The 20,851-nt window shown below is 49.8% G+C and overlaps 1 protein-coding gene across 4 annotated transcripts in view; it reads right to left on the reverse strand.

Annotated features, from left to right (window-relative positions):
- ATCAY (ATCAY kinesin light chain interacting caytaxin) overlaps nt 1-17,383 on the reverse strand; it is a 35,884-nt gene extending 18,501 nt beyond the window's left edge. Inside the window, exons 1-3 of one of the 4 annotated variants that reach the window (XM_022557670.3) lie at nt 17,020-17,377; nt 14,668-14,786; nt 1,299-1,357 (exon numbers count right to left, since the gene is read on the reverse strand). In XM_022557670.3, coding sequence (XP_022413378.1) covers nt 1,299-1,357; nt 14,668-14,744 — 136 coding nt within the window. In that variant the 5' untranslated portion in view covers nt 14,745-14,786; nt 17,020-17,377. Of the gene's footprint in view, nt 1-1,298; nt 14,276-14,667; nt 14,787-17,019 lie in introns of those variants that run through there. The other 3 variants (XM_022557668.3, XM_089905661.1, XM_089905662.1) reach the window with 3 other exon arrangements.
- Between the last annotated feature and the right edge of the window lie 3,468 nt (nt 17,384-20,851).

Raw genomic sequence — 20,851 nt, forward strand, 5'->3', positions numbered from 1 at the left:
ATCGCGTTTTGGAAGCAGAGACATCGCCTGATTTCATAGGTCCACAGCTGGAGAGGAATTTTGCCCCGGGATGAATCACACCTGAGGTTTTTTTTTCCTCCTGCCTCCTGAGCCCTTCGACTGATTAGACACGGCCCACCCACACAATGGAAGGCAATCTGCCTTACTCAAAGTCCATGAATTTAAATGTAAGTCCCATCTAAAAAAACACCCTCAACAGAAACATCTAGAATTATGTTTGACCACATAGCTGGGTACCATGGGCCAGGCAAGTGAATACATAAAATTAATGATCACATCTCCCCATCTCAAGTTCCTTAACTTAATCCTATCTGCAAAATCCCTTTTGCCATGTGAGGGAACATTCAGGGGTTCCTGGAATTAGAATCTGGATATCTTTGGGGGTCATCATTCAGCCAGTGACACCTAGGAAGTCGGGTACTGTTACTACACACTCCTCGTTTTACAGAAGTAGGAAATGGAGGCCCAGAGGGGTGAAAGGATTTGCCCAAGGTTACCCTGTGGGAATGTGACAACACCAGGCAGAGCCCATGTGCTCAGGCAGGAAGAAGGGCTGGTATTCCAGGGTGACCAACTACCCAGATTGGCCCCAGAAACCTGGAACAAATTGGTCCCCCTACCTGGCTCATGGGCATAGTGTGGTACAGGGGCAGGCAGAGATGGCTCTCACTGCTGTGTGACCTCAGGGATGTGGCTGTCCCTCTCTGGGCAGTCTTTCCCCTGTAGGGTGGGCTCTGTGATGGGCTGCATGGGGGAAATGCAGGCAGAGCGGGGACCCTCAGCAGAACTCTGCCAGGAGATGTCATCGAGGAGAACACATGTTTGAGGCAGCTTCTCTGGCTGCCCCAGACCCCCTGTCCTCAAAGTCTGGAGCTTTGGATCCTCAGAGCCATGAGCCCTCCTGAGTGCTCAGGGCAGCAAAGCCCTCCCAGGGCTGACTTTGTGCCTGGCATCCCCTGGGCACTTTACAGGAATCATCTTGTTTAATCCTTGCATGCCCCTTCTGTGGGAGGCTCACTACCTGTATTTAGTAGATGAGGAATTGGAGGCACAGAGAAGCTAAGCAACTAGTTCAAGGACACACAGCAACTGACTTCATGATGGCGCCCACACACGTCTCTGGCCCACAACCACACTGCTTTCCCTGCAGGACTTGGAGCAGAGCAACCCCCTTTCCTGACATTCCACCCAGGAGGCATGACCTCTGACATTTCTACAGTCATAGTGCTGGGCACAGCCCAGACCATGTGCCCATTTCTGCATGCATGGAAACTTACAGGATGTGTCTTCTGTGGCACTGCCAAGCAAGTCCATCCCCGTCTCTTCCGAGAGTGGCCTGCAGACCCAGCCGGGAGCGGACATCAGCCACCAGGCCCCACAAGTCCAGCCACAGGAGCGTGGAGTTCAGACAAAATGACACCAACAAAATCTGTTTAGCTTTGAGAAACCGTTGGAACAAAATACATCTGCTCGCGAGCACAGAAAATCATAAACAATCAGCGCTGGAGGGCTCCCATTGGATCATCTAATAAATATTAAGCCTTTTTTTGGGGGGGTGGGGACGGGGAAAGCTGAGGCCCAGTGAGAAGAAGGGTCTCATCTATATTATATTTGGAATATAAGCAGCATTCTTCATGGGCTGACCCCGCAGGGTTTTGTCTCCGATGAATTGTTGCTATTAACACAGCCAGAAGTTGTCCAATGGACATAGCAGACAACAGAAAGAGCTCTCTGTGGCCAATGCTGGACTGGTCTGACCAACAAAATATATCATGAAATATTGGATTGTGAGCCAGTGTTTAAAATAAAATGTCCATGAGTCCATACAGATATAAATAAATGATTGAATAAATAAATACAGGGAGAAGAGACAAATTTTTCCTGCAGAGAAGAATTTCATATAATGTCTGTAGATATTCTGCCCTCAAGGAGATGGAAAGTAACACTCTTCTCTGTAAGTGTGGGCTGGGCACAGTGACTTCCTTCCAAAGAGGACAGTATGGGAATGGGGGAGGTGTGACTTTACAGTGGAGACACCCAACCAGCATGAACTCAGCCAGGGGACTGAGGTCAACACCAGCAGAGATGAGTCATGTTGATGGCAGCCACCCTGAGATGAAGGATGAGACGGCCCTTCACAGGTGGTCCTCCTCCCAGCACCCAGCGTCCCAGTGTAACCATGAGAAAAACACCAGACAAGTTCCTACTGAGGGAGATTCTACAAAATCTCTGGCCACAGTCCTCCTCAAACCCGTCAAGAGCATCGAGAACAAGGAAAGTCTGAGAAACTGTCACAGCCCAGAGGAGCCTGAGGAGACATGATGCCTGAATGTGACGTGGGAACTTGGGTGGGATCCTAGGAAAGAAACAGGGTATCAGGAGAAAAGGACTATGGAAATCTGAATAAATTCTGGACTTCAGTTAACAACAGTGTATCAATATCAGTCTATTAATTGTAACAAATGTATCAGCCTAATGTAAAATGTTAATTTAGGAGAAGCTGAGTGTGTGGGGAGGTGTATGGAAATTTTCTGTAATATTCTTGCAACTTTTCTGTAAACCTAAATCTTCTAAAAAGTAAATTTTTTTAAAAAAAGAAAGGCAGCCAGCTATACATTTGTGCCCCTTTAATGCTTAGTGGAGCACGAATTTGCAAAATAAAACCTGTTTCTCTGGCCATGCCCAGACTGTTTTTTTTTTGGACCACAGCTCATGCCGCCTGACTTTGACCCACGTGCTCTGGCTCCTTTGCTCCCTAGGGAAATAATTTTTCAGAGTGCATGGGGCTGTCAGAGGCTCTAGCTGCAGGGTGTGCTGGCTCAGGGAAGCACTGCAGCGTTAATTCATCTCTGCAACTCAGCAGTGCCAGCTCAGCTGGAATGGGAGCTGGTTAGATGGGGAAGGACAGTAGAATGCTTTTTCTTTTCCTTTAACAAAACCATTCATTCCATCACCTCTGTTCCTTGTAGGGCATGAGCTGGCACCCTCTGTAGGGTGAGATCTATCCATGCTTCTTCCTCCGCACCCGCCACCCCGCCCATCTTTCTCCCATTCACCATGCTTCGAATGTTCTTTGAGTAACCACTACCTTCCAGGTGCATTGGAGGTCTTGGAGGGTCTTGGAGGTAAAGAATGAATCAGATGTTGCCCTGCTCTCATAGAGGTCGAAAGTCAAAATAGAGCAGAGGTCCAAAGGAAATGAAGGGCTTCCCTGGTGGTGCAGTGGTTAAGAATCCTCCTGCCAATGCAGGGGACACGGGTTCAAGCCCTGGTCTGGGAGGATCCCACATGCCGCAGAACAACTAAGCCCGTGTGCCACAACTACTGAAGCCCGGTCGCCTAGATCCTGTGCTCTGCAACAAGAGAAGCCACCACAATGAGAGGCCCACGCACCACAACAAAGAGTAGCCCCCTCTCGCTGCAACTGGAAAAAGCCTGCACACAGCAACGAAGACCCAACACAGACATAAATAAATTAATAAATTTATTTTTTAAAAATGACAAAGGAAATGAAGACACATATCCATGCAAAAGCTCATACCTGAATGCTCACAGCAGCATGATCACATTGGAAACAACCCAAATGTCTACCAAGTGATGAACGGATAAACAAAACATGGTCCATCGTACAATGGAATATTATTCAGCCATGAAAAGGAGTGAAGCGCTGACATCTGCTACAATGTGGATGGACCTTGAGAACATGATGCTCAGTGAGAGAAGCCAGACACAAAAGGCTACATAATGTATGATTCCATTTATATGAAACATCCAAAACAGGCAAATCCACAGAGACAGGTGGTGCATTTGTGGTTGCCACGGGGATAGGGTTTCATTTCGGGGTGATGGAACGTTTTACAACTAGATAGAGGTGACGGCTGTACAACATGTGAGCTGTTCATTTAAAATGGTTATTTTGGGACTTCCCTGGTGGTCCAGTGGCTAAGACTCCACGTTCCCGATGCAGGGGGCCCGGGTTCCATCCTTGGTCAGGGAACTAGATCCCACATGCCTCAACTAAAGATCCCACATGCCACAACTAAGACCTGGTGCAGCCAAATAAATAAATAAATAATTTAAAAAATTAGGGCCCAGGGCTTCCCTGGTGACGCAGTGGTTGAGAGTCCGCCTGCCGATGCAGGGGACATGGGTTCGTGCCCCAGTCCGGGAAGGTCCCATATGCCACGGAGCGGCTAGGCCCGTAAGCCATGGCCGCTGAGCCTGCGCGTCCGGAGGCTGTGCTCCGCAACAGGAGAGGCCACAACAGTGAGAGGCCCGCGTACCGCAAAAAAAAAAAAAAAAAAAAAATTAGGGCCCACCCTAAAATGGCTATTTTGGGGACGTCCCTGGCGGTCGAGTGGTTAAGATTCCGTGCTTCCAATGCAGGGGGCACAGGTTCGATCCCTGCTTGGGTAACTAAGATCTCACATGCCCACCGCACGGCCAAAAATAAAATAAAATGAAATAAAATGGTTCTTTTTATGTTATGTAAATTTCACCTCCATTTAAAAAAGAAAAAAAGCAAGCTTCAGATTAAGTCAGAAGGTTTTAAAGAGGGATCTTTTTTTCAGTTTGAGACTGAAGACCACTCACATGCCCATTTCGTGTACACGTTGCTCTGGTCCCTCTGGTCCGTAGCTGACACCCCTGCTCTCAACATGGGGAGGGCAGCTGGTAACTCACAAATAAGTCCGGGATCCGGGAGTACAGGAGGCACACCACCTACTTGCAAGGTTACCCAAAATCATGCTCTGAAATTGCAGGCTGACAGCTGATGCACCACCCCTAGTTTTATCCTGCCCACACAGCATTTCACAACATTTTAAATTTGCTGTCAAATCAGAGATACGTCTAGATATCAGTCTTTTCTTGAATCAGATCTGCGCTTCGTGCATGGTAACCGCCACCAGGAGCTGACTGTCCGCCACCCCTGCTCACCTGGGTGTCAGGATTTCCTTCCGGCTCCTTCCCCTCATTTACTCTGCCTTCCCTGTTTCCATCAGTCTGAGGCTGTAATCCCTGTTGTTCTAGAATCAACTAGAACCGTACTGTACCCCCACGGACAGGGCACTCACTCTGTTGGAATGTTGACGGCATCATCATCTTGTTTCCTCCTCACAGTATCCCTATGAGGCAGGTAGCAGCCCATTTCACAGAGGAGGAAACGGAGGCTAAACCAGATGCCCAAGGGCAGAGCGAACCACTCACAGAGGTAGAGCTGAATCCGGTCATTGCCCTCTACTGCCCCCTTGTGTCCAGTCGGCTCATGTGAACAAACCCCACAGGTCCACAGGGCTGCAGCTTTCAAGGTCAGGTGAGACCTGGTTATTTCCACAAGCCCCAGGAAGGCCTCAGCTAATGCAGAGCTGAAGCCCCTTCACGAACTCAAAGTGGATCCAGAGGGCTCCCTGCAGCACTGGCTTTCAGTCTGTGCTGGGAAACCCATGTAAAAAGTGGGGTTCCCCCTAATCCACCAGGTGTACAGTGTGGCTTTATTCTTCTGGTGTGGGTTGACTTGCATCCCCCCCAAAACATAATTCAGGTGTTAACTCCCAGAACCTGGGAATGTGACCTGTTTGGAAATAAGGTTGTTGTAGACAGCATTAAGTTGAGATGACATCATACTGGAGCAAGGTGGGCCCTACAGCCAATCAGTGGTATGATTGTAAGAAGAGGCAAGTTTGGACACAGAGACACAGAGGAGAAGGCTGTGTGAAGATGGAGGCAGATTCAGATCAAAACTACAATGAGGGGGGCTTCCCTGGTGGCGCAGTGGTTGAGAGTCTGCCTGCCGATGCAGGGGACACGGGTTCGTGCCCCGGTCCGGGAAGATCCCACATGCCGCGGAGCGGCTGGGCCCGTGAGCCATGGCCGCTGAGCCTGCGCATCCGGAGCCTGTGCTCCGCAACGGGAGAGGCCACAACAGTGAGAGGCCCGCCTACCGCAACAAACAAACAAACAAACAAAAAAAACTATAATGAGGGGCTTCCCTGGGGCGCAGTGGTTAAGAATCCGCCTGCCAATTCAGGGCACACGGGTTCGAGCGCTGGCCCGGGAAGATCCCACATGCCGCGAAGCAACTAAGCCCGTGCACCACAACTACTGAGCCTGTGCTCTAGAGCCCGCGTGCCACAACTACTGAAGCCCACGTGCCACAACTACTGAAGCCCACGTGCCTGGAGCCCATGTTCTGCAACAAGAGAAGCCACCACAATAAGAAGCCCGCGCACCGCAACGAAGAGTAGCCCCCACTCGCTGCAACTAGAGAAAGCCCGCACACAGCAACGAAGACCCAACTCAGCCAAAAATAAAAACAAACAAATAAATAAATTTATTAAAAAAAAAGAACTACAATGAGGTATCACCTCATATCGGGCAGAATGGCCATCATCAAAAAATCTACAAACAATAAATGCTGGAGAGAGTGTGGAGAAAAGGGAACCCTCCTACACTGTTGGTGGGAATGTAAATTTGTACAGCCACTATGGAGAACAGTATGGAGGTTCCTCAAAAAACTAAAAAGAGAGCTACCATATGATCCAGCAATCCCACTCCTGGGCGTATATCCGGAGAAAACCATAGTTCGAAAAGATACATACACCCCAATGTTCACTGCAGCACTATTTAAAATAGCCAGGACATGGAAGCAACCTAAATGTCCATCAACAGAGGGATGGATGGATAAATAAATAAATCTCATATATGTAATGGAATACTACTCAGCCATAAAAAAGAACAAAATAATGCCATTAGCAGCAACATGGATGGACCTAGAGATTGTCATACTGAGGGAAGTAAGTCAGGCAGAGAAAGACAAACACATGATATCGCTTATATGTGGAATCTACAAAAAGCGTACAAATGAACTTATTTACAAAACAGAAATAGAGTTACAGATGTAGAAAATAAACTTATGGTTACCAGGGGGTCGGGGGGAGGGATAAACTGGGAGACTGGGATTGACATATACATACTACTATATACAGAAGAGATAGCTAATAAGGACCTACTATACAGCACAGGGAACTCTACTGAATACTCTTTAATGGCCTGTATGGGAAAAGAATCTAAAAAAGAATGCAGGACCTCCCTGGTGGTGCAGAGGTTAAGAATCCGCCTGCCAATGCAGGGGACACAGGCTCGAGCCCTGGTCTGGGAAGCCCACATGCCACAGAGCAACTAAGCCCATGCATCACAACTACTGAGCCTGCGCTCTAGAGCCTGCGAGCCACAACTACTGAGCTCATGCACCGCAACTACTGAGCCTGTGTGCTGCAAAAACTGAAGTCCGCATGCCTAGAGCCGTGTTCCACAACACGAGAAGCCACCGCAATGAGAAGCCCGCGCACTGCAATGGAGAGTAGCCCCCACTTGCTGCAACTAGAGAAAGCCTGAATGCAGCAATGAAGACCCAACGCAGCCAAAAAAAAGAAAAAGAGTGGATATATGTATATGTATAACAGATTCACTCTGCTGTACACCTGAAACTAACACACATTGTAAATCAACTGTGCTCCAATAAAAATTTTAAAAAGTAAAAATAAAAAAACACAAGCTTAAAAAATAAAAAGATGGAGGAGGGCAGAGATTGGAGTGATGCATCTACAAGCCAAGGCAGGCCGAGGATTGCCGGCCACCATCTGAAGCTGGAGGAGGCTGGAAGCATCCTTTCCTAGAGCCGTCATAGGGAGTATGGCCCTGCTGACACCTTGATTTTGGATTTTTAGCCTCCAGAACTGTGAGAGGAAACATTTCTTATGTTTTAAGCAAGTTCTTGGTACTTTGTTATGGCAGCTCCGGGAAACTCACACGCCCTCTCAGCGTGAAATCCAAATTTCTCTCCTACCGCATCCCCTACCATGCCAAGGTCCTCTCTGCCCCAGTGCCTTTGCACATCCCACCCCCTCTGCCTAGAGGGCCACTTCCTGCTTTCTTTGACTGGTGAACTTGCTCAGCCTCTCAGGCTAGGTCAGCGTCCTCCAGGAGGCCCCATCTGAATCTGACATCCACCCCACTCCTGCATCCTGCCTCAGAAGCCTCCTTTAGCACTGAATCTGTGGTACTGTGTGCTAATTGCTTGTTTCCTGGGCCAACTGTGAGCCCTTGAAGGGGAGGAAGTGCCTCTTCCTCTCTTGCTTTGGTGAGTCACGTGCCTGGACCTGGGAGAAGCAGCCCTCAGCAAGGGTTTTGAAGGAAGGAGCAAGTGAGGGCACATTATGTAAGTGGCGGGGAAAGGCCAAAATCTAGAAACACCTGTCACCCGGAATCAGCTGTTATTGCAATAGTTCTGGCTTCAGAGGTGGCTCCTGGACCGAATTCCACTCTCAGATCCTAGCGTCTGGCTTAATGTTACTCACAGTGTGAAAGAAGGGAATTGGGAATAAACTGTGGGCCTCAGGACCTTTGAACATGCCTCCTGCTTCCCAACTGGTGCCCCAGGGCTTTGACGGCATTAAGATCGGCTGTGCTGCCTCAGTCTCCCACCCAGGGCTTTCCAGCCTCTGTTTCTGTTGACGGCGGCCACCTCTGGTGCAGGGTAACAGCAAAAACTCTTTCTGGGCATAAGTAGGCTTTTCGAGGGCTCAATGCAGGGCCAGCAGCACTGGGGCTTATCACAGGACTCCTGCAGAGCTAAGTCGGGAGAACCAGAGAGGGAACTGCTGAAAGGCATTCAAGAATTATCCATTGGCAACGTTGGTGGTTTCAGATACTCAGATAAATCTGCCCCTTTTCCTTCTCTGCAATTTCCAACACCTCTGTCCATTCATCTTGCTCTGGTCTCCCCCAGCACCATCACCTCTTGGTTGGGAAACTAAGATCCCACATGCTCGTGGCACAGAATAAAATAAAATAAAATGGTTATTTTTATGTTATGTAAATTTCACCTCCATTTAAAAAAGAAAAAAAAGCAAGCTTCAGATTAAGTCAGAAGGTTTTAAAAAGGCATCTTTTTTTCAGATTGAGACTGAAGACAACTTACATGCCCATTTTGTGTACACGTGCAGCATGGCCAAAAAAACAAAAGGTTGGGGCCCTGATCCCCTAGGACTGTGACCTTACGAGAAGAGGGAGAGCCACGAGAAAGCTCCCCCAGCACATGCAAGCACAGAGGAAAGACCACGTGAGGATGCAGTGAGAAGGCCAGGAAGAGAGCCCTCACCAGAAGCCAACCCTGCTGGCACCTCGATCTCAGACATCCAGCTTCTGGAGCTGTGAGAGAATAAATGTCTGCTGTTGAAGCTGCCCAGGGTGTGGTATCCTGCTATGATAGCCCGGCATCGCTGGAGCACAGGAAAGAGAATGGCGGAGTTGAGGAAGGCAGAAGATGCTAAGGCTGCTCAGAGCCTGCCATCACTTCCTGGCCTAAACCCACGGCTCCTGCATGAGGGACTGCTGAGCTGGGCAACAGGAAATCACCTCTGTGCGTGTGTTGGGCTGGGGAAGGGACATTGCCTGGCCTGCCCTGTGCAGGGGTGGGCAGATACAAACAGATTGAGCATAGATAGAGAGACAGACAGACACAGGGAGAGACAGGGCAGAAGAGAAAGACCGGGGTTGGGGGAGAGAATGATAAAGCAAAGGAAGTAAAATCTTAACAATCAGCAAATCTGGGTAAGAGTTTACAGATATTCCTTATACCATTCTTATAGTTTTTTTTTCTAAGCTTGGGACTATGTCAGAATAAAAAGTTCCAGGGGGAGGGATAAATTGAGAGATTGGGGGCTTCCCTGGTGGCGCAGTGGTTGAGAGTCCGCCAGCCGATGCAGGGGACATGGGTTCGTGCCCCGGTCTGGGAAGATCCCACATGCCGCGGAGCGGCTGGGCCCGTGAGCCATGGCCGCTGAGCCTGCACGTCCGGAACCTGTGCTCCGCAACGGGAGAGGCCACAACAGTGAGAGGCCCGCGTACCGAAAAAAAAAAAAAAAATTGAGAGATTGGGATGGACACATACACACTACTATATATAAAATAGATAAATAATAAGAACGTACTGTGTAGCATAGGGAACGCTATTCAATACTCTTTAATGATCTATATGGGAACAGAATCTAAAAAAGAGTGGAAGGGATTTCCCTGGTGGCACAATGGTTAAGAATCCTCCTGCCAATGCAGGGGACACGGGTTCCATCCCTGGTCCGGGAAGATCCCACATGCCACGGAGCAACTAAGCCCGTGTGCCACAACTACTGAGCCCCCGTGCCGCAACTATTGAAGCCCGTGCGCCTAGAGCCCGTGCTCCGCAACAAGAGAAGCCACCGGCAATGAGAAGCCCATGCACTGCAACGAAGACCCAATGCAGCCAAAAATAAAATAAATAAAAAAGAGTGGATATATGTATCTGTATAACTGACTCACTTTGCTGTACAGTAGAAACTAACACAACATTCTAAATCACCTACACTCCAATTAAAAAAAAAAAGGAAAAAAAAGAATAAAAAGTTACAAGCAAAACCCACGACCACTTGGTTATAGAAGGCAGAGCAGGCTGAGACACCATTCAGACATCTAACCCTGTACCTGCCTCTCCTTAGCTGTGAGACCCGGGCCAAGCCCTTTCCCACCCTGGTCCTCAGTTTCCCCACCCAACCTTTCTTCAGTCCCTCAATCTGCTTCCGCTGGCTTCAGGGCCTTTGCACGTGCTGCTCTCTCTGCTTGGAATGCTTGACCCCTACCCCCAGCCTCTTTCCCCTGTTCATACCTCTTCATCCTTCAGAGCTCAGGGTCAGCACCTCCCCCAATGTCCCCAACCCAGTCAGACCCCACCTGGCGCTCTCCAGGTGCCAAGAACCCAGCTGCAATTTTTCATTGGTCTGTGAGGTTATAAGGGACCGCCTGTCTCTGCGCCAGACTGTGAACACCCCACAAGGGCGGCTCTCCTGTTCTCCACGTGTCCCCAGCATCTCACCCAGGGCCTGGCATACAGTCGGTGCATATCACTAGAATGAATGAATGTGGAAGCAAGGCAGGTAGATGGATCGTCTCCAGGCTGCCCTCTCTCAGCCAGGGTCCACAGGTACCTGCAGAAGAGCAGGAGGTGCAGGAAGACGCCGCAAGGCAATGGCAGCAGGAGGGGGCTGTGGGCACAGGACGAGCACCCGGACACACTCGGGGCAGCTCGAGGATCCCACCCAGGAAGGGATCACTGATCTCGAAGGAATAGAATTGTGGGTTGTCTGGCATCAGACAGAGGTGCTTATGTTGAGCTGCAGCTGGACGCTGTATAAGAAGCTGTACTCATTTCTCCCAGAACGAGGAGGACACAGCCTTGACAAAGGCATGTCCCTGACCCCAGGGCTGCACAGCCAGGCCACTATCCTGCAAACACTGAACTACTGAAAAGGGAGAGGAACCCTCTGCAGCTGGGGAAACTCACTTGAAATTCACATTTGCAGCTGCAGTCAGCTCCACTTTGTCTCAACAAGGCTTGGGAGAGGAGGGTCTCTTTTATGGGGGAATGGGAAAAAGGAACCAGAGTGAACAAGGTACAGGCTGATAAGAATGAGGCTGAGGGCAGCAAGTCCCTTGGGCAGCCCTCTGCATCTAGTACAGCCTGGCTCAGCTGCCTCGCAACTCATACCTCATCGACTTCTCGCGACAACTTCGTGAGCCAGGAATGATTGTCCCTATTTTACAGATAGGAAAACTGAGGCACAAAGATGCTCGAAGAGCTGCCCAAGGTGGGCAAGCGAGCCCACTGGAGAATTGGAATCTGAACCCACGGCTGTCCGGTTCCACAGCTCGTACCCTCTTGGTTCCGCTGTGTTGCTTGAAATAAAATTAGAGTGAGCAAGGTGAGTCCTGTGCTGTCATCAGAGAATTTTTTTTATGTCCAGGAAGGGTTGGGGTTTGCCACCCGGGCAGGCAGGGTTGAATCAGAAGGTTCTCAAAGTCCAGACCGAGGGACGCTTTGGTCTCGGACAGGGGCCAGGGTTCACGGGACCACAGGGTAAATGATGCTGACACTGGTTGGAGATGCCTCCAAACCCCGGGTGTTTGATGCTGGAAGGAACCCACAGAGATCATCCCATCTGTTTCCACCTTTTCCATGGGAGGAAACAGATCTCCCATGCTGGGAACGAGGGACAGCTCCCCAAGGTGGCTCTTGTCCATTCTGGAGCATTCCTAGCCATATCAGGAGCCCCTGATAAAAACAGTCCTTAATTCGCCCAAATTGCCAGGTCCAGGTGTCATCAGACCCCTTTCTACAAGTCCAGGCATCAGCACTCCTTGTACTGAGTTAAAGAGAAATACTTATAAGAGGGAATGTAGAACGAAGAACATTTTAACAGTGAAAGAACAGGAGGTCGGCTCCAATGAAGTCACCGTCTCTTTCCCGAAATACTTGTCTTCCTGAAGACAACGGTACTGTGCAGACAAGAGATTCTCGGCTATTCTGAGGTGGGGATCTATCACTTTATTTTTTATTTTTAAATTTTATTTATTTTTGGCTGCGTTGCTGCGCGCGGGCTTTCTCTAGTTGTGGCCAGCGGGGGCTACTCTTTGTTGCGATGCACGGGCTTCTCATTGCGGTGGCTTCTCTTGTTGTGGAGCATGGGCTCTAGGCACATGGGCTTCAGTGGTTGCAGTACGTGGGCTCAGTAGTTGGAGCTCGTGGGCTCTAGAGCACTGGCTCAGTAGTTGTGGCACTAGTTGCTCCACGGCATGTGGGATCTTCCCGGACCAGGGATCGAACTTGTGTCCTTGGCATTGGCAGGCGGATTCTTAACCACCGCACCACCAGGGAAGTCCCCATCTATCGCTTTAAGAATCATGAGGATGTGCGTGAAACACTGACACTGAAAATGACTAGACTGGAGAGAGGACTAAAGATTCTCAAATGAGGGGGTGATGCCCTTGACATCACAGCTTCTCCTGGGACAGGTGGACAGGAAGCTCCAGACCTCCCCCATCAGCCCATTTTGCTTTTGAATGGGCCGGCTGGCCGTACAAAGCATGCACAGATTGGATCATTTGAGTCCAAAGAGTCCACTTTAGACTCAAACCTGCATCCCTTTCATGCCTGTCCATCACCCTTGTTCTGCCCTGAGCACCCTCACCAACTGAGATCCTTTCCAAATTCTCCTTTCCAGGGTGAATATGCCCAGTCCCTTTGACTCTTCCTTCCTGGATGGTTATGCAACTAACTCTTGGGCATCATCTCCTGTGCGTAAACTCCTTGCATTAAAGTGGGAGGGAGAGGGAATTCCCTGGCGATCCAGTGGTTAGGACTCTGCACTTTCACTGCCATGGGTACGGGTTCGATCCCTGGTTGGGGAACTAAGATCCTAAGATCCTGCAAGCTGGCCAAAAAAAAAAAAAAAAAAGTGGGAGGGAGATGAGCAGTTGCATCCAGCCGACGAATTAAGGGGAGCCTGTGCTGACTATATTTTCTCTTACCCAACGCCTCGCCAGAGGAGAATCCAGAGAGATAAGTATCTCAGCAGTGGGCACGCACAGCTTGCTTCCTACAATTTTGAATTCGTACCAATGACCGTCATCCATTCACCCAATATCCACTGAGCATCAGCCGTATACCTGTGATCAAACCAAAGGCCCCTGCTCTCGTGGGTTCCATGGTGGGGAACAGACTGTAAACAAGTATGTGAAATACTCAGCATATTCAATCGTATGAAGCCCGGGCGCCTAGAGCCCATGCTCTGCAACAAGAGAAGCCACCGCGATGAGAAGCCCGCACACCACAACGAAGAGCAGTCCCGGCTCGCCGCAACCAGAGAAAGTCTGTGCACAGCAACGAGGACCCAACGCAGCCAAAAATAAATAAATAAAAAATAAAAACAACAACAACACGACACGTATGTATTTTCTTACGAATCTAGAAAAGAAGTAAGTCTGAAATCAGTTTCACCGGCAGGGCTGGTTCCTCCTGGAGGCTCTGGGGGAGAATCTGTTTCCGTGCCTTTTTTTTTTTTTTTTTTTTGCAGTATGTGGGCCTCTCACTGTTGTGGCCTCTCCCGTTGTGGAGCACAGGGTCCGGACGCGCAGGCTCAGCGGCCATGGCCCACAGGTCCAGCCGCTCCGCGGCATCTTCCCGGACCAGGGCACGAACCCACGTCCCCTGCACTGGCAGGCAGACTCTCAACCACTGCGCCACCAGGGAAGCCCCCGTGCCTTTTGTTTTGTTTTGGCTGCGCCGGGTCCTAGTTGCAGCACGCGGGATCTTCATTCACGTGCGGGATCTTTAGCTGTGGCATGAGGGATCTAGTTCCCTGAACAGGAATAGAACCCGGGTCCCCTGCATTAGGAAGACAGAGTCTTAACCACTGAACTGCCAGAGAAGTCCCTGCCCCAGGGCTTTTAAGGGGTATGACAGGGTCCCTCTGGCTGCTGTAGGTAAAAACACGTTGTTACCTGAATTCATGGGAACCCAGGTAAGAATATTGTAACCGCCCATGAGATGGTTTTAGAAGAATGTTTAGAATTCTTATGATAGTGTGGGAATGGGAGCTATTTTGGCACTTTGGGCAGGGATGGGCGGGGTAGGGAGGTGGGAAATCAATCTTAAATAATTCAGCAAATATCAATTATGCTCTTGGCCCAGTCAACTGGGGTGCCTCTGCCTCACACCTGGGAGCAGCGTCGGGCCCACTCCTTCCACGTCTGACACGCACACCTAGGGAGCTGTACCTGGGCAGAGTTTCGTCCTGCCATTCTTCCTTCACGTCCACGTTTTCCATCCGGAGTGTGGCTTCAGTGGTCCCCATGGGAGTTGGGAAGAAAGGACCGACTTGAAGCAAGGATGAATCCTGAAGGAGGGCAGTGGATGGAGGTTTTACTGGACAATCATAATGACAATTCCCCGCTCACACACAGAACTTCAGAGATGGATCTGCAAAGAGCTCCTGTGTCCATTGTCTTATTGAATCATTGCCCAGCCCCATGAGGCTTCTCCATTTCACCAGTGAGAAAACAGAGGCATAGAAAGCTGAACACCCATGTGGGTCTGGAGTTTGAAACCAAAGGAGGGGCTGAGCCTCCAGCTAAAAGCACCCCCCCCCTTTGAAGCTCTGAAATCCATCCTCTGCAAGGTTCACCATCCCTCCCTTACCTTGGACTTCAACTAGGAAGCAATAAATCCAATTAAAGTCATTTACACTAAATGACATTTAGTCATTTACACTAAATGACGTTTAGTCATTTAGTGTTAATGACTGATATAATTAAGCTTCCTTGCTGGGATTGACATTCAGACAAGACCTGGTTAACGCCAACCCACCTCTATCTGCTGCAGCCCACCTGTCCTGCCCCTCTGTCCCCTCCCCTCCCCCAACGAAGAAGCAAGTCCTGACAACTGACCCTAGGACTGAAAAAGGAAGTGGGGAAAGTGCCTGGGGCTGGAAATCAGGATCATCATTTGTACCAACCACAAAATGCCAGGAACCAGCTGGGGGCAAGGATGGGGTGGAGGCAGCACTCTAGGTGGGGCTTGAGTGCTGGGCTGTCTGGGAGTGTGGTGAGAACTGCCGAGTGGGACTGAATTTGGGTCTATCCTGGGGCATGGCAGACTTCCGCTGTCTCAGTTTCCCTGCCTGTGAATGAAAGAATTGGTCTAGAAAGGATCCCCCAGGATCTTATGACTCAACTAATAGTGCAGGTTCTGAGCTTTTAAACCAGTGGTTCTCAACGGGCAGTGATTCTGCCTTCCCCCACCAGACATCTGGCAATGTTTGGAGGCATTTTGGGTTGTCACAAGTGCGGGGGTGGGGGTGGGGGGGGGGCGGTGTGCTACTGACATCAAGTGGGTGGAGACCAGGGATGCTGCTCAGTGCCCTACAGTGCCCCAGATGGTACCCCATGACCAAGAATGATCCGGCCCCAAATGTCCATAGATCTGAGATTGAGAAGTTGTCAACCTCACTTGCCAGCACCTAAGGTCCCGCCTCCAGCCCCTCCCCCCTCCCCACTCACTGCGGCTGCCCCTCTAGAGCCGATGGGTGGCTCTTAGTTTGGGTGTGTCTTCCAGAGCCCCTCGTTGGACCTAAGCCCCTGTGGATGGAGGGTCTGCATTTGGGATTGGGGCTCAGAGGGAGCCGGAGACAGGTGAGGGCCAGGCAGGGGGGACGGGATGTCTGAAATTCGACCCTCCCCCACTTCAGTGAGAGTTTCTCACTCCATTCTTGTCACTGCCCTGAATGTCGTCATTCATTCATGGAGGAGGGACAGTAAGACGCAGTACGGAAAAGAGAGAGAGAGAGATGTCTTCCTGATGCTGTGGGCAGCAACTGCCCAGGAACTTACTGCAAGCGAAAGTTCCCATCAATGGAAATTCATTTCCTTTCTGAAGGGAGTGGTCTTTGCGTCTGTTTTCCTTATCCTGAGCTGGGTGTGACCTCAACCCCCAGAAAGGACCACCCACCTCCACCCCACCCACAGCTGAGACTGGGGACACACACGTTGGCCCAACGATCCTCTAAATGAGGGGTGTGGGTGGGTGACCGGAGGGCCCCGGACGCTCCCGCCCCCTGATCCCGACTTCACGTTCGAGGACGGCAAATAAGGCAGCGAGGGGGAGCTGAGAAGCGTGCCTTCCCGCTGTGGTGCTGAATTATCAGCACATCACATACAAGTTCAGGCAGAGGAGGAGGAATCTCTGTCTTCAACCGTTTCCCTTCCTCCCCACCCCACAGGCAAGCTTTTACGTACACATCTATCAAATCCTTTTCCAAATCCGCTCACGGCGTTATAAATAGGAAATGCACAGAGGTGGGACGTGTACATTTCGGTCTCTCAGGAGGCGTCCCAGAGAGGGGCTGAGGGTTTGAGCTGCCTAATCTCTAAGCACGTCCCGGAAATGGTGCAATCCTCTGCCATCCAGGTGAATGGTGGGCATGGGAGGTGAACTGTGGGGGTGTGTGTGGGGCGGATGCTTTTCTCCGCGTGGGGTAAAATGGAGCTGGTAGCATCCCAAGAATCACAAGACCCTGGTTCTCTGCTCCCACCCGCCCCATCTGCCAGAAGGGGGTTTGTAGCAGCGGATACCTGCGGACAATCTTCCTCGGCAGGGCGGGGAGAAAGAAAGTGGATTCACCTCCGCGTGAGTCCCGGCTACCTCCGCGGCCTCTCCGGGTTACGCGCAAACAAAGAAGAGCCTTGGGCGGATGCAGCCGGGCATGCCTCGCCTTCAGAGCATCCGAGGAAGATGCACTCTGGCGCGGACTCCGCATCCAAGGAAGGTCACCCAGGGCAATGCGACGGGCGCGGATGGGCGCTTTTGTCCACGGGTGGGGAACAGCTTGCAGTCAGCGGTCGGCTCCCCCTCGCTCGGCTGCGGCTGCGTCCCTGGTCCTCGTGCCTCCGAGGTATTTTCTTCTTGCCAGCTCGCAGCTGGCGGAGGCTCGGCTTCCTTAAGACAGTTAATTATGCTGCTTTTGTGTGCAGGGTGGGTGGATGGGGGCAGGGCTGACCAAAAAGCACAGCCCCCTGCCAGAATCGGTGCTCTCCATTGGCTGAGAGGGGAGCATTTCCAAGAGCCTCACCAGGGGCAGAAGCGGAAATGATTTCCTGATGGCGCATCACAGATTTAAAAACAAAACAAGGAACAAATAAATAAGTGGCAGCGATGGCCTCATTCCTTAGATTAAGAGGGAGGGAGGAAATAATATCCTCATGGACCCATTTCATGGGTCCCTCAGCCGACCACTTACGATGAGCCATGGGCCGAAGATCGGGCTGGGTGCTGGGGAGACAGAACCTTCTCAGACACATTCGCTCGGGGCCTCCGAGGGAAAGGCGCCCCCTGCAGGTGTGCGTGCGTCAGCCCCGCCCTGGAAGACCATAGAATGGTATAGAGTTAAGAGTGCACCCTCTGAAATCAAACCATAAGTGGATCGGGACACTGGCTGGGGACTTGGTTGGGTAAGTGATCACACTTCCTGGACCTCAGTTTCCTCATCTGTGAAATGGAAACATTAGGGTACTGGCCTTTCGGCATTTAATGAAGTGATGCAGGGAGGGTGCTTGGCACAGTGCCGCAGCATGAGAAAAGTTCTATGCGTGTTTCTTGCTGTTGCTGTTTTTATTTTTAGACTGGTAGCAGGTTGAATGGTGCCCCCCCCACCAAAGATATGTCCATGTCCTAACCCCTGGAACTTGTGAATGTGACCTTATTTGGAAAAAAGGGTCTTTGCAGATGGAATTAAGTTAAGGATCTCCAGATGAGATCATCCTGGATTTAAGATGTGCTCTAAATCCCATGACAAGTGACTTCATAAGAGAAGAGAAGGGGGGGGGCACATCATGTGAGGTCAGGATGATGCATCGACAAGCCAAGGAATATGGAGGGTTGCCAGTGACCACCGGAAGCTGGAGAGGCACCAAATGGATTCTCCCTCACAGCCCCCAGGAGAAGCCAACCCTGCCAATACCTTGATTTCAGACTTCTGGCCTCCAAAACTGTGAGAGAGAAAAAAAAAAAAAAGCTATTGTTTTGAGCCACCTAGTTCGTGGTACTTTGTTATGGCAGGAAACTAATATCAATACATGATCCTAAGTAGGAATGGATGTCTGTTGTTACCTCCTGCCCCTCTTAATCACTGTGATGGTTTTCGCCTGTTCTGTGAACACATCAGGCTCATTCCCACCACAGGGCCTTTGCACAAGCTGCTCCCTCTGCCAGGTATGCTCTTCCCCCAGATGTTTGCATTATTCAGGTGTCAGCTCAGAAGTAATCTCCTCAAAGAGGCCTTTCCTAATCTCACCGCCTACCTTGCCTCTCACTCCATCATCTTCCATCCCATTATCTAGTCTGATTTGTTTTTCAGTTTTTAAAAAATTTTTTTTCTTTTTTCCTGTGGTAAAATACACATAATGTAAAGTTTACCATTTTAACCATTTGAAAGTGTATAGTTCAGTGACATTAAGTATGTTCAGTGTTGTACCACCATCAGCACTGTCTAGTTCCAGAACTTTTTCATCACCCCAAATGGAAACCCGTACCCATTAAGCAGTCTCTTACGTCTCCCTTCCCAGCCCCTGGCAACCACTAATCCACTTTCTGTCTCTGTGGATTTGCCTGTTCTGGATATTTCATATAAATGGAATAATCTACTATGCCATCTTTTGTGTCTAGCTTCTCTCACTGAGCATCATTTTTCAAGGATCATCCACATTGTGATGTGTGTCAGTGCTTCATTCATTTTTATGGCTGAATCATATATATCATTGTATGCATGTGCCACTTTTTGTTTATTCATTCACCAGTGGATAAACAAAAAATGTTTCTACATTGTGGCTGTTGTGAATAGTGCTGCTGTGAACATGGGTGTACATGGTTTTATTTGAATCCCTGTTTTCAGTTCTTTGGGGTATATACCTGGGAGTGGCAATGCTGCGTCATACACTAATTCTGTGTTTACGGTATTGAGGAACCTGATGAGTCTTTTTTCATAACACTTACCACTATTTGAGATTATTTACTTGTTTCTTTGTTTATTCTAGGACACACACACACACCCCCCATTGGAATAGAAATTTCAAAAGAGACTTGGTTGGTTTTGTACACTGTAATGTGCCAAGGCAGTAGCACGCGTCACAAAGGAGATGTTCGGGAAATGCAGGTAGAATGCACGGACGCTGGCTCCCCTTGTGGGTCTCAGACAACACTCTATTCACGTGGCTACCCCACTCACTGCATCAGGATCGGTCCCCCTCCAAGCCAAAGGCATAAAGGCAACCGCCCCACAGCAGAGAAGGAGAGCCCAGAGACTCCAGCACAAGATCTGGACTTTGCACCTCTTGGCTGGAGGACGTGGCGCTCTGGGAAGAGACACTGAGCGGGAAATCCAGGTTTGTTCTAGTACTGGGCACTGGGGTCCGAAACGTGAGGAAGACTTTTTGCTTTCGTAGAACTCCCTCTCGGAGAAGGAGATGGGCAAGGGAGTCTGGGCTGACATCTTTGGAGCAGAGTGGCTTGGGGGGCACATGGGGAGATTTCTCAGAGTGGGGCAGGGGTGGTGACCGTGTGGGTTGGGCGCTGAGGAGTGAGTAGGAGTTGGATGGATGAAGAAAGGGGAGAAAAGCATTTGGAACAGAAGGACATTTGTAAAGCAGTAGCTCTTCCTCCCTGAGAGCGCGCTGGGAGCTGTCCGTGGTGCTGCAGCCCGCCACCGAGCCGCTGCGTGGCTTGTCGTCTGGTTTATCGTTAATGGTGGTTATATATATTAATCGTTGGTTGTCGTCTGGTTTATCGTTAATGGTGGTTATATATATTAATATATACGCATAACATAAAGTTTGCCATTCTAATCATTTTTAAATGTAAAGTTCAGTGGCATTAATTCCATTCACAATGTGTAACCATCCCCACCATCCATCTCCAGAACTTTCTCATCTTCCCAAACCAAAACTCTGTCCCCATGAAACACTAACTCCCCAGCCCCATTCCCCGAGAATGTAAGTTTCTTGAGATCAGAGATGTTTCATTTTGTCATTGCTATATCTTTAATCCCTAGACCAGTGGTTCTCACCTGTGGGTGATTTTACCCCACCATGGGACATCTGGTGATATCTGGGGACATTTTTGGTTATCATGACTTGGGGGATGGAGGTGATTCTGGCATCGAGTGGGTAAAGACCAGAGATGCTGCTCAACACTCTACAGTGCACAGGACAGCCCCTTCCCCAAGAGAATTATCTAGTCTGAAATATCAATGGTGCGGTCATTGAGAAACCCTGCCCTAGAAGAATACCTGAAACGAAGTTAGTTCTCAGTGGAGTTTGTTGAGGCAATGAAATTACTAAACCTCCTTTTCCTGACTTGCAAAGGGGATTCATACAAATACATTTGATCCTCATTATTCACAGTATTTGTAAA

This window comes from Delphinapterus leucas, unplaced genomic scaffold (assembly GCF_059928025.1).
Source record: "Delphinapterus leucas isolate spDelLeu-1000000601 "Yukka" unplaced genomic scaffold, BTC_Dleu_Yukka2 spDelLeu_asBTCV2_sq25, whole genome shotgun sequence".
Classification (NCBI taxonomy): domain Eukaryota; kingdom Metazoa; phylum Chordata; class Mammalia; order Artiodactyla; family Monodontidae; genus Delphinapterus; species Delphinapterus leucas.